At 40.4% G+C, this 13,461-nt stretch overlaps 1 protein-coding gene across 1 annotated transcript in view; it reads right to left on the bottom strand.

The window, feature by feature from the left end:
- The window catches only part of LOC144797882 (extracellular calcium-sensing receptor-like), a 328,213-nt gene that overhangs the window by 31,044 nt on the left and 283,708 nt on the right, over positions 1–13,461 (bottom strand). Inside the window, exon 4 of the mRNA XM_078668684.1 lies at positions 10,112–10,336. Within this exon, the coding sequence (XP_078524810.1) occupies positions 10,112–10,336 (225 nt within the window). The remainder of the gene's footprint in view (positions 1–10,111; positions 10,337–13,461) is intronic.

Genomic DNA, 13,461 nt, shown 5'->3' with positions numbered 1-13,461 from the left:
ATATCTTTATTTAATCTAACTTTTGACAGAAACGGTTCTAATGCAAGGATAAAAAGTAAAGGAGAAAGAGGACAACCCTGACGAACACCACGAAAAAGAGGAAAAGAAGAAGAGACAAGACCGTTAGCAAAAATAAAAGACCTAGGAAAGGAATATATTAGAGAGATATAAGATATGAAATATCGATTTTTTAATTATATTTAATTTTTTAAGTGTTTTTTATGTTAGTATATGTGAGAAAAGTGTATATTTAATTTATAATTTATTTTAAGTAATGAATTTTATGCTATTTAATTTTTGCGTAATTTAATTCTGTAGCGGGTTGTGGGTTCATAGGGGAATAGGGTGGGAAGTAATTTAATTATAATTGATTAAATGTTTTAATTTATTTATTGGTATTTATCTTGAATAAATTGTAAATTAATTTTTAATTGGTAATTAATTAAATTATAATTGGTAATTAATTCTTATTAATTGATACATTGATACTTATGTTAATTTTATTAATTTATTTTCTGTAGCGGGTTGTGGGTTTATAGGGGAATAGGGTGGAAAGTAATTTAATTATAATTGATTAAATGTTTTAATTTATTTATTGGTATTTATCCTGAATTAATTGCTAATTAATTCTTAATTGCTAAATAATTAAATTATAATTGGTCATTAATTTTTATTAATTGATTAATTAATAATTGTGTTAATTTTTCTAATTTATTCACTGTAGCGGGTTGTAGGTTTATAGAGGAATTGGATGGGAAGTAATTTAATTGTTATTAATTACATTTTTAAATGTATTTATTGGTATTTATTTTTAATTAATTGTAAATATTTTTTATTTGCTAATTAATTTATTTTAAATTGGTAATCAATTTGTATTAATAGGTAATGATTATTAATAATAATTGTTATTTGTATTTGTATTTGATTAATTATCATATTATAATAAATTTGTAATTATTTTAATACATTTTTAATTGGTATTAGTATATATATATATTTATTTATATAGTTTCAAAAGAACAGAGCCCAACTCTGGCTTACGTGCAAGATGACTTTTAATAGGTCACGTGCTCAGCAGCATTCAAACACGCCTTTTAAACCTGACCGGTTTCGGCGAACTTGCCTTGCTCACAGGTGAGTGTAATTTACAGCCTCCAAGTGGTCATGTGGCTCAAAGTAAAATACTGCAGGTCCCAAAGTGCACCATAATATTAAAATAATGTCTTAGTGCTCGATTTCAAATTCAGGTGCAAAATTAAGTTCAACAAACATCACAGGCATAATGCCCCTCGCTGCCAAGCTTGAATGGATTTACTTGCAGTGCAGTGTCCCAGAGAGAGAAACGTCTCTCTCATCTCCCTTTCTCTTTGAACAATGCCAAAATGTCCTCGGAAATCCTGTGGCTGGCACGTTTTCAGAGCGAGTCATGCCCCTCAGTTCAATGTTTCAAAAGTGCTCCGCTTTACTGGGGCCCCCGACCCTGCAGGGCAGGCTCTAAATAACAGGAACGGAGAATCCTGTAGCTTCAACAAGTTTCAAAAGAACAGAGCCCAACTCTGGCTTACGTGCAAGATGACTTTTAATAGGTCACGTGCTCAGCAGCATTCAAACACTCCTTTTAAACCTGACCGGTTTCGGCGAACTTGCCTTGCTCACAGGTGAGTGTAATTTACAGCCTCCAAGTGGTCATGTGGCTCAAAGTAAAATACTGCAGGTCCCAAAGTGCACCATAATATTAAAATAATGTCTTAGTGCTCGATTTCAAATTCAGGTGCAAAGGCAGCGAGGGGCATTATGCCTGTGATGTTTGTTGAACTTAATTTTGCACCTGAATTTGAAATCGAGCACTAAGACATTATTTTAATATTATGGTGCACTTTGGGACCTGCAGTATTTTACTTTGAGCCACATGACCACTTGGAGGCTGTAAATTACACTCACCTGTGAGCAAGGCAAGTTCGTCGAAACCGGTCAGGTTTAAAAGGAGTGTTTGAATGCTGCTGAGCACGTGACCTATTAAAAGTCATCTTGCACGTAAGCCAGAGTTGGGCTCTGTTCTTTTGAAACTTGTTGAAGCTACAGGATTCTCCGTTCCTGTTATTTAGAGCCTGCCCTGCAGGGTCGGGGGCCCCAGTAAAGCGGAGCACTTTTGAAACATTGAACTGAGGGGCATGACTCGCTCTGAAAACGTGCCAGCCACAGGATTTCCGAGGACATTTTGGCATTGTTCAAAGAGAAAGGGAGATGAGAGAGACGTTTCTCTCTCTGGGACACTGCACTGCAAGTAAATCCATTCAAGCTTGGCAGCGAGGGGCATTATGCCTGTGATGTTTGTTGAACTTAATTTTGCACCTGAATTTGAAATCGAGCACTAAGACATTATTTTAATATTATGGTGCACTTTGGGACCTGCAGTATTTTACTTTGAGCCACATGACCACTTGGAGGCTGTAAATTACACTCACCTGTGAGCAAGGCAAGTTCGCCGAAACCGGTCAGGTTTAAAAGGAGTGTTTGAATGCTGCTGAGCACGTGACCTATTAAAAGTCATCTTGCACGTAAGCCAGAGTTGGGCTCTGTTCTTTTGAAACTTGTTGAAGCTACAGGATTCTCCGTTCCTGTTATTTAGAGCCTGCCCTGCAGGGTCGGGGGCCCCAGTAAAGCGGAGCACTTTTGAAACATATTTATTTATATATGAAGTATTTACTTTCCCTACTGTTGCACTCACTGGAGTGGGAATAGTATTTTTTTACCCCTACGCTATCCTACGCTTTCCCTACTTTTGCACTCTCTGGAGTGGGAATAGTAATTTTTTCCCCTATGCTATCCAACGCTTTCCCTACTGTTTCACTCTCTGGAGTTGGAAAAGTAATTTTTACCCTCCCACTATCCAACGCCTTCCGTACTGTTGCACTCTCTGGAGTGGGAATAGTAATTTTGACCTCTATGCTATCCAATGCTTTCCCTACTGTTGCACTCTCTAGAATGGGAATAGTAATTTTGACCCCTACCCTATCCAATGGTTTCCCTACTGTTGCACTCACTGGAGTGGTAATAGTAATTTTTACCCCTACGCTATCCAACGCTTTCCCAACTGTTGCACTCTCTGGAGTGGGAATAGTAATTTTTACCCTCCTGCTATCCAACGCTTTCCCTACTGTTGCACTCTCTGGAGTGGGAATAGTAATTTTGACCCCTAAGCTATCCAACGTTTTCCCTACTGTTGCACTCTCTGGAGTGGGAATAGTAATTTTTACCCTCCCGCTATCCAATGCTTTACCTACTGTTGTACTCTCTGGAGTAGGAATAGTAATTTTTGCCCGTGCGCTATCCAACGCTTTCCCTACTGTTGCACTCTCTGGAGTGGGAATAGTCATTTTGACCCCTACGCTATCCAACGCTTTTCCTACTGTTGCAATCTCTGGAGTGGGAATAGTCATTTTTACCCCTACGCTATCCAACGCTTTCCCTACTGTTGCACTCAATGGAGTGGGAATAGTCATTTTTACCCCTACGCTATCCAACGCTTTCCCTAGTGTTGCACTCTCTGGAGTAGGAATAGTAATTTTGACCCCTACGCTATCCAACGCTTTCCCTACTGTTGCACTCTCTGGAGTGGAAATAGTAATTTTAACCCTATGCTATCCAACGCTTTCCCTACTGTTGCACTCACTGGAGTGGGAATAGTAAATTTTACCCTCCCGCTATCCAACGGTTTCCCTACTGTTGCACTCTCTGGAGTGGGAATAGTAATTTTGACCCCTATGCTATCCAACGCTTTCCGTATTGTTGCCCTCTCTGGAGTGGGAAAAGTAATTTTTACCCCTACGCTATCCAACGCTTTCTCTACTGTTGCACTCACTGTAGTGGTAATAGTAAATTTTACTCATTTCGCTATCCTACGGTAAAAATATTTTATATTTTTTATTAATATTATGTTCATATATATGTATATATATACATATGTATTAATAAATCAATTTGTATGTCTTTTTTTAACTTACATTAATTATTTATTAATTTTAGGGTTATTCAAGTATTTTAAGTATGTTTAAGTAAATTATATTTATTATTTAATTAATTTTTAATTACTATAAAGCATTTTTTAAAAAATCGATATTTTGACAATCTTCATTTTTTACAACGATATTTTTGATTCAATATTTTTGTACTTACCTGTTTGGAGATAGGAAGTCGATATTTTTGTATTCTATATTTTATACTCGATATTTAGGTAGTTCTATATTTGTGTCATCGATATTGTTTCAGTGATCCTTTAGAATTGTCTTTGGAGTAAGATAATCAGATCTTATTAACTGGCTGTCTCTGGACTCAACATTTTGGGGTCGATTCCGATCCTGGAAAAAAAATGTCCATACGATTCGTATCCGGAGCCCTCTCCGTATGAATCATAAACATGCCGTACGACCTGACGAGTACGATCCCGGATCGGGGTATGAGGACGCGATTCGTGAGGTCCATGTCAGGTAAGGGCGATTCATTCGGAAAAGCACACAATCACATATACACCGTACGGTCCGTGCACACCATGGGGCGTACACACCGTACCCCGCGATCGCAGGGTGTACGCACCGTACACCCAGTGAACATGGGGTACGGTGCATACACCCCATGTTTCGAGGCGAACTCTGCTTCTCCGGATGTTTTCGGCTCCTGTAGAAAAAGCGTTGTACGGTGCGTACCCGACACGGATCGTACTTGCTTGGTCGGAAAAAGCAGCCGCGAACCGTACGGATGTCGCGTACAGCGGGTTCCGAGGGAGATTCGCACGGGGATTAGATTAGTATGGTCTCTGTACGATTCGTATGGAGTCCAGCTCCTGGTACGAATCGTACTTCATCGTACGTACGGGGTACGTTGCAGGGTACAATTCGTACGGTAAAAACGCTCCGTATGGCTATTCGGAGCAGTTTTTCTCGAATCGGAATCGACCCCTTTATGTCCGTTTTTGATTTACACTGCACTCTGGGGAAGGTTTCTAAATGGGCTGGGTCACGGGGTAACTCATGCAGCAGGTGTGGGGCTGTGGCTGCAGATACGATCCATATGTTTTTTGATTGCCCCAATCTACTTAAATATCTACAGGATATTGATTTTTTTCTGAACCAGTTCCTTGATACTCCGATATTATTAACTTTAAACTTAGTTATTCTGGGGATAGAAGGCAGTCAAGGAAGCCAGGCTCAGACTAACTCTGAGATTGGACTGGACTGGTATTTATCGCAATGGCTATTACAAGATTATGTATCACCTCTCAGTGGATAAATCCTGATCCTCCTACATTCATAAATTGGCAGGTTAGGTTACTAGCCACATATAACATGGAATCGGAATTTGTATCGGCTGAGAGGGCGGAGGAGGTGAAATATGGGGAGGAAATGATGGGCTCCAATTACCAACTCGGTAGGGTAAAACATCTCTGATAGTGGTATAGATTATCAACCAGGCCACTTTTGTATTAATGCATATCTGATTTTCTTTTGTACTACGGTGTCCCTTCTTTCTTTTCTTTTCTTCTCTTTTATCATTTTGCTAGCTTATCCTATTTTTTTAAAGTTTTTGCAGGTGAGGAGTTTTTGGGATAAAATCATACATCTATCAGGCGTAAAATTGGCGGAAATACCCTTAGTTGATATAATAGCGAAAAGATCCCAGATAGGGAAAATTTATCAAACATTGCTAGCTGCCTTTCCTGATGATATGGTTATCCAGAATGATGGATGGGAGAGGAAGTTTCTCAAGGAAGGTATTGATTTAGAATTGTCTTTGGAGTTAGCTAATCAGATCTTATTAACCGGCAGTCTCTGGACTCAACATTTTATGTTCGTTTTTGATTTATACTACACTCCGGGGAAGGTTTCTAAATGGGCTGGGTCACGGGGTAACTCATGCAGCAGGTGTGGTGCGGGGGCTGCGGATACGATCCATATGCTTTTTGATTTCCCCAATCTACTTAAATATCTACAGGATATTGATTTTTTTCTGAACCAGTTCCTTGATACTCCGATATTATTAACTTTAAACTTAGTTATTCTGGGGGTAGAAGGCAGTCAGGGAAGCCAGGCTCAGACTAACTCTGAGATTGGACTGGACTGGTATTAATTGCAATGGCTATTACAAGATTATGTATCACCTCTCAGTGGATCAATCCTGATCCTCCTACATTCATAAATTGGCGGGCTAGGTTACTAGCCACATATAACTTAGAATCGGCTGTGTATCGGCTGAGAGGGCGGAGGAGGCGAGATATGGAGAGGAAATTATGGGCTCCAATTACCAACGGGGTAGGGTAAAACATCTCTGATAGTGGTATAGGTTATCAACCAGGCCACTTTTGTATTAATGCATATCTGATTTTCTTTTGTACTACGGTGTCCCTTCTTTCTTTTCTTTTCTTCTCTTTTATCATTGTGCTAGCTTATCTTATAGTCTTGTTTCTTTCCTTATTGCTCTCTCTTTTTCCCGATTATGTTTTTGTCTGAAGGAATAAAGTTTTTGCCTTTCTCTCCCCTTCTGCCTCTCTATTGTTGTTGTCTTAAACATTTGTCAAGTTTTTTCAGAAAGTCAATGTATTACTTGCTGTTAAATTTGCCATGACTAACTGACAACATTTTAATAAAAAAAAGAAAAAATAGAAAATAAATCCTTTCTTCCCTGCCTATAGTAAGGCGGAGCTCCACCTGAAGAAATTAGTTCCCCGCACGTTAGACTTACGAGGTGGGATACTTTTTTGTTTATACATGCACAAGACCATCTTGGGCTTTCTGAACCAAAGTACTTTGATCTGGGATGCGTTTTCCTTGACGAGGATGGGCGATGAAGCCAAGGTGAAGAGTCAGTGTTCAGCCATGCAGTGGACGTGGTGCATTGATTTTCTTGAAGCAACTGCAGCAATGCATTGGTTGCGAGTGTGTGGCATTGGGTCAGGATGCAATGTGCAGCTGCTGCTACCACAGTAGGTGATGTGTCGATTCTGAAGGTGTTGGGCTAGGTCTGCTCCACATAACTACGCGAAAGCACTGTTTCCGACTCATGCCAAGGTGAAGTTGCCCTGGTTCTGATGAGTATGCATGAATTCTGGATGTAGAGCACCTTAGGCACGGCAGACTCACAGCTTGCACATTCTAAGTACAGATGAAGTTGGTTCAAGTCTTTGATACTCCTGAGACTTGGGAACAGGAGGTAAGCCAGAAAGCCCTTGGAGTAACTCTGGGCTCAAGTGATGCAGATCCAATCCTTTTCACCCAGGCAGGGAACAGCAGGCTTCAGGGCAGCTCAGCAAGGCAAGAGCACAACACAGCAGAGTTCACCAAAGCAGCAGTCCAGCAGAGTAGCTGCCCTTTCACAAGCACAGCAGCTCTTCCTTCTGACAGAGTGGTCAAAGGTTCAGAAGTGTACTGATTTTATAGTTTCAGAGGTCTAGTATGTATAACCAGTGATGGCTTTGAATTTGGGAGAGTCTACAAAGAAAGCTTTGAGGTGCAACAAGGTTCTCTCTTACTGCCTTGGCTCCTGACACACTACAGAGGAGCAACCAATCCTTTGTGTGGTGACAGGACACATCCATTTCAGGTCTAAGTGTCAGCTCCTTCCTCCCATTCTGCTCATGATGACCCATCAGCATCTAGAACAGCACTCAGGTACAGCTACGACTGTCTAGAGAGAATGCAGGAAGCAAACCACACATGTGTATTCCAGAGACAGACAGAAGGCACCAAATGGCGAAAGTAGGTAAATGTCAACTCTCTAAAAGTGTCATTTGCTAAAATGGAATTTCAATTCCAACTTCATCTTAAGATGTTATTTTAAATTGTGAGTTCGGTGACACCAAACTTGAAAAGTCTATCTCTTCAAAATTGGGACTTACATTTAGAGATGTCATAAGGTAATCTCAATGTTATCCTAATGGAGCGATCAGCCTTGCAGTAGTGAAAAACAAAATTGGGGTGAAACGTAAAAGTACATGACCTGTACTTTAAATACATGCCACCTTGACCTGTGGGTAGACAAGACCTACCTTAGGGGTGTCTTATATGAATAAAAGGGAAGACTTAGGCCAGACAAGTGGTTTATCTTGCCAGGTCCAAATGACAGTTTAACTGCACACACAGGCTCTGCAATGGCAGGTGTGACATATGGTTAGAGGAGTCCTTAAGTGGGTGGCACAAGAAGTGCTTCAAGATCACTATTATCATTACAGGGCATGGGTACATGTAGTGTTCTATACTAGGGACCTATACATAGATTAAATATGTCAATTGGGGCTTAGCCAATCTTACCATGTTCAGAGAAGAGAGCACATGCACTTTAGCAATGGTTAGAAGTGGTAAAGTGCTCAGAGCTTTAATGTCAGCAAAAATGATATCAGAAAAAGAGGAGAAGGAAGACAAAAGGTTTTGGGATGAACCTGCAGAAAGGGCCATTTTCAACACAAGGCATCTGTGTTTGTGATCTGCTACTGGTTTACAGCTGCTATTGGCTGTGCCCAGTATTTTTGCAGCTCCACATAAGATCATGAAGGGAAGCAATAACAGCATGTCAATCCCCGCAATTGCACTAGCTCGCAGCCTGATTCATGAGAGTTATATAATATGCAGTAAGGTCGCTGGAGGCTGTTTCAGCTTTATGCATTTAATTTCTCCGCAACAAGACTCCATCGAGACCAATCATTACATTTATCAACACTGGTAAATTAACTGGGAGAAAGCCAAATGAATGACCAGAGTAGATCATCACAAATGAAATCCCCTATTGATCTACAAGTCCTGAGTAAAACAAATCAAAACGGTAAATCTCCTTAATCGGGCCAGTAAATGTTCTTGCTACTCTTGATGCAATCGGTTGAAGAACTAGGAAAGTGTGGAGCACAGCAAGCAACTATGCCATATTCAGTAAAGATAAGTACAAGGTCAGCTCACTGAGGACTATCACATTTTACCATCAGCTTGTGTGTGCAAGACTGTGGGGTAGTTAGGTTTGCACAGAACTGCATACTAAATAAATACCTCCAGATCACTACTACTTAATAGGCTTCCTTGCACTGAACTGTCAAAACCAACAAGCATTGTCACTTTGTCTAGTAAAGCTATTGTTATACTGCTTATGGTAGCTCATATATCTATAGATAACCCTGATTAACAAGAACATCGTTGAAATGTATGTTATTGTATGTTATTGTAAGCTACTGACTTTAAGGTCTATCACAATCTATGTTTAGAAGTTTTAGAGGAGATGCATTACTTTCTTTTTCATTTTAATGAACAAAGTACATCGAACCGGATGACTATTAATATGTCTGTCAACGGACTATGTGATTCCTTACTGGTATTAAGCTGGACTGGATAGTGTACTCAGATGTTGGAAATTACGTCTATGATAGTAATCCCTTGCACTGATCCTCACTTGTTCTAATATTTTCTGTGGCTAGGCTTGTCACTACCAATAAATAAATGTTTACACTTTACTTCTATAGTACACAATACACATTAGCTACCAATAATGTCCTAAACCAGATCCAAAATATGACGTATCATGTGCAAAGTAATGCTCCAAAACCATTCTTCAAACTTAGCGAAGCATTCACCATTTTGGGTGGCCAAAGAAGACTCATAAGCCAAAAATGCCTACAGTTTGAAGCAACAAGATTCAAAATCTCTTTTGACCAGAACACTCTTATTCTGGTACTGTGGATACTTCTAAAAATTCTGTATCTTGACATCAGAACCCTTTCAAACCACTCTACTCTCCACAAGGAAATACTTTAAAAAATAACTGTTCAATCCCTTCTTGAATTAATGTCTGACTTTTCACTGTCCAAAGATTATATGTTTTCAGACTTACTTTAATGTTTCTCAAGTTAATTGTGATTGTTCTAAATGAGATCTCTGTAAAGTACCCAAAACCTGTATATGGTATAGGTGTGCATTTTTAAAATGATGAATAGATAAAAAATGAATCTATGAATGGAATAAGTTCCTAATTACTTTTAGCTCACTCTAGTTTATAGTTAATTTTCTATAGCGACACATTGCAGTTATCAGAAAAAAGAATTACACAGATGTCTCAAAACTCTTCAAATTGTTTTTCCTACCTGTGTGTTTCCTGCAGGCCATTGAACAGTGCTGACATTGAGGATCAGAGTCTTCCCAGGAGGAGCACTGGAATCATAGGTTCCCACCTTCACTTGCCTGATGGTGCCTTCAGGATCATGTTGCCAGTTGACAATATCATACCATGCTGGAGAGTTGCCATTTTCATCAAAAAGTGTTTGTGTGTCTTCTTTTTGCAAGCGTACCTTTTTAAGGTAGGGGAGGAGCTGTGGAAAGAAAGAAATCGCTTTAGTACTTCACAGATGCTCTTTTGCATCTTTAATCATTTTTAAGTACACGGTGTGCCATGCATCTCTCAGCCCTGCCAAGTTGAGTGTGATTTACACAGGGAACTCAAGGTATCAAGCATTGCTAAACATTTCAACTATGCTTGGGACCTTCCTTATTTATAAAGCCTGAACGATCTTCAGTATATATAACCAAAGATCAATTGAGCTCTGTCCATGCCATGTGGCAACGTGCTCACATTTTTGTTATCCTGGCATTTCTGTTTCACATGCAGCAGACCTGTGTTACAAGTATCCTATGAAGTGTTATATGTGGTTGTGGTGTGCTATTCAATAATAGAGTGCCAAACTCTTTTGGACGATTGGAGACCACCCAAAGTGGAACATTTTTAATGTTGGTGGCTACTAACTCCATGACCAGGGCATGATACTACTAATGGCTGGTGTCAGCTTATTATATTTAAGGGGTAGAGGCTTTTTTACATCCATTGCAGTGGGGAGGCTACATAGTGATTCTCCCTGATAAAGCTACATAATTGTGTGTGTAGTGCGCATGAGTGAGAATTATTGAGCTGGGGTATTAGTCTTGGAGCTTACAAAGGTTGTATTGAACTCTTAAGGCTGTAGGTTGCTGCATAGGTATGTTGATTGTAAAAGCTTTCGATTTACCTTTCTATGTGTATGTGCCCCTATGTTGCTCCTTTCTGTTCCCCTCCCTCTTGCTTGCTTGTAAAGTTTAGTTCAACTGTCTACTTTGAGTAGCTATCCTGGAAAAAGGTGAACAAGGGGTGTGTTAACTATAATGTGCAAAACCTTTTCGTAACTTCTTCATAAACAGAACAAGTAATTTATTGTCAAATCCAGAATTTGTTTCTTATGCTGCACATCACCAACACTTGTTTCTCTTTCTCAAACAGCCTTAATCCCTGCTCACCATTCTAAACCCATTGAGGATCAAGGAAATGTTGAAGGTCAGTAGGATAAAATAGTAATCAAAGTGTAAGAGGATAAAAATGAATATACAAGGAAAGCATAAAACTAATTAAGGGGATTTTGAGCTGTTGTATTTGTCTAAGAGTCTAACAAGGGTGTATTGATCCTTTAAGGCTGTAGGTTGCTACTTTTGTTTATTGATAGTAGGGGATTACTGTTTCCCCTCTGTGTGTTTGTGTCCCTTTCGTCAACAAGGTCATCAGTGGTTTAGAGTGCGGCTGTATCCGAAGAGGGGCTCACCCATGATGGCTGGCAGAAGCACAGGAACTCAATAGGAGCCTTGGCTCTGGCAGAAAGATCGAGGCTTCAAATGTTGATGGCGAGAAAGTGCAGAGTGGGCAAAGTCCAGGTCCAGGAAGGTGTTGTTATTGTCACAATATTGCCTGGGTTTGGTCCTGATGAAATCCTATTGTTCTGAATTTTAGAATCCTTTCAGCGGAACATGCAAGTGTTGTCTGAGAGGCAGCTCAATGTAGCCTGGTTCCTTTGTGAAAAAAAGTATAGTCTTGCCATATCTAGAGGGGGAAGGAGTACCCTTAATAACCAGCCAAAGTTCTGGACCTTTTGGGCACCTCTTGGAGGGTAGGACTCAATATCATTGAAGCCATCAGCAGAGACCAGCACATATCCAGTTGGTGCTGGTCAGCTGTGCTAAGCAGTAATACAGGCTTCTTTAAGCTTTTGTGTTCCTAGAGCTGAACAAGAGACTAGCCATCTAGCCTGTGGATTCTATTTCTCTGTCCTGGGAGCAAGTGGGGAGCAGATCCAGCTTTTAGGGGACCCCCAGTAGGTGTAGTTCTTCTTCTGTCTTCTTCTGGTCCAGAGATGGTCTGAAGGGGGTACTGAGGGTGCCAATTGTATGTCCAAAATTCCTGGGCACTCCCTAATAATTGGGGTAAAATCTCCCAGTTGTGCCCTCGCCCACTTTTTTAGCACTTTCTGTGTTCTTTACTGTAAACTCTCTTACAGTGCCCCTCTCTACCTGAAGACAATATTCTAGAACCTCTCTTTTGTGGTAAATAAATAATTAATTACCGGTTCTATTTTTGACTGGATATAATATAAACAGATAGCTCAATAAATAAGAGTCAAGATACGAGGTAGCTGGAGTATACAGGCTTTAATCAAGCATAAAGGACTGGAACAGGACAGCCTGTACGGGAATGGGATGGCAGCTGCCGGGGGCAGGATCTGGGAGCATAAGGGGGGTAAATTTTTAATAACAGTGCACAATATTTATAGTTAAACAAATACATTGCATTCAATACAGTAGGCGTAGCAGTAGGCGGAGTTTGTAGCAGTCGCGAAAGATAAGGGTAAAATGATGTAACAAGAAGGCGTGTACAGGGCGTATACATAGACATGTGATGTAAACGTAACAGAATATGTCATAAAAGGGGCGGAAACATGGAGGGGGCTACCTGAGCAGCTGGGACCTCTAACCTAGTGGTGCGCGCAAACGGGCAATGACGTGTTACCAGGGAGAACTGGGGGCTATGACTTCTGCGCTAGAAGAGGAGACGAAAGTCTGGAGTGTCAGAGCGACATGTACCCAGGCATATCTAGTATCTGGTGTTTAGAGTACATGTTGATAGAATCCAAAAAGTTATCAGGGCAAAGGCTAACAGACATTAAGACTGGTGCATGCATTATTCTACATGTAGTACGTGTGCTAGGAATATTCTATGAATATCAATACAGTATTTCTCTTACATGGAGACATAAAGGCTAGACCATGCCGGAGACTATTGATGCGATTCAGTAGCTTAGGAATGCAGAGAAGGAGGGCTGGACTGATAACTAGAATCATAACATACTCTTGGCAGACTGGGAGGCAGAGCCAGGCCGAGCCGGGCACTGCGAGGCATGAAAGTAAGTGAAGGGTCAGGGATACAGGTGGGGGCTGTATCGCTCCTCGGAGAGGGTTCAGGAGACAGGAGCTGAATCTGAGTCCGGGCCCTTTTGAGGCCTAGAAACGGGGACAATTCAATGAATTAACGTGTACACTGTAAAACGTGGCAACGTAGGATTACATAGGCCTGATATTCGTTGTATTCACGAAAACTGGAAACTGGCATACTAGAGATGGACACAACTGTAAGTGCGTCTTT

This window comes from Lissotriton helveticus, chromosome 12 (assembly GCF_964261635.1).
Source record: "Lissotriton helveticus chromosome 12, aLisHel1.1, whole genome shotgun sequence".
NCBI lineage: Eukaryota > Metazoa > Chordata > Amphibia > Caudata > Salamandridae > Lissotriton > Lissotriton helveticus.
This window is presented reverse-complemented; position numbering and strand designations above follow the sequence as displayed.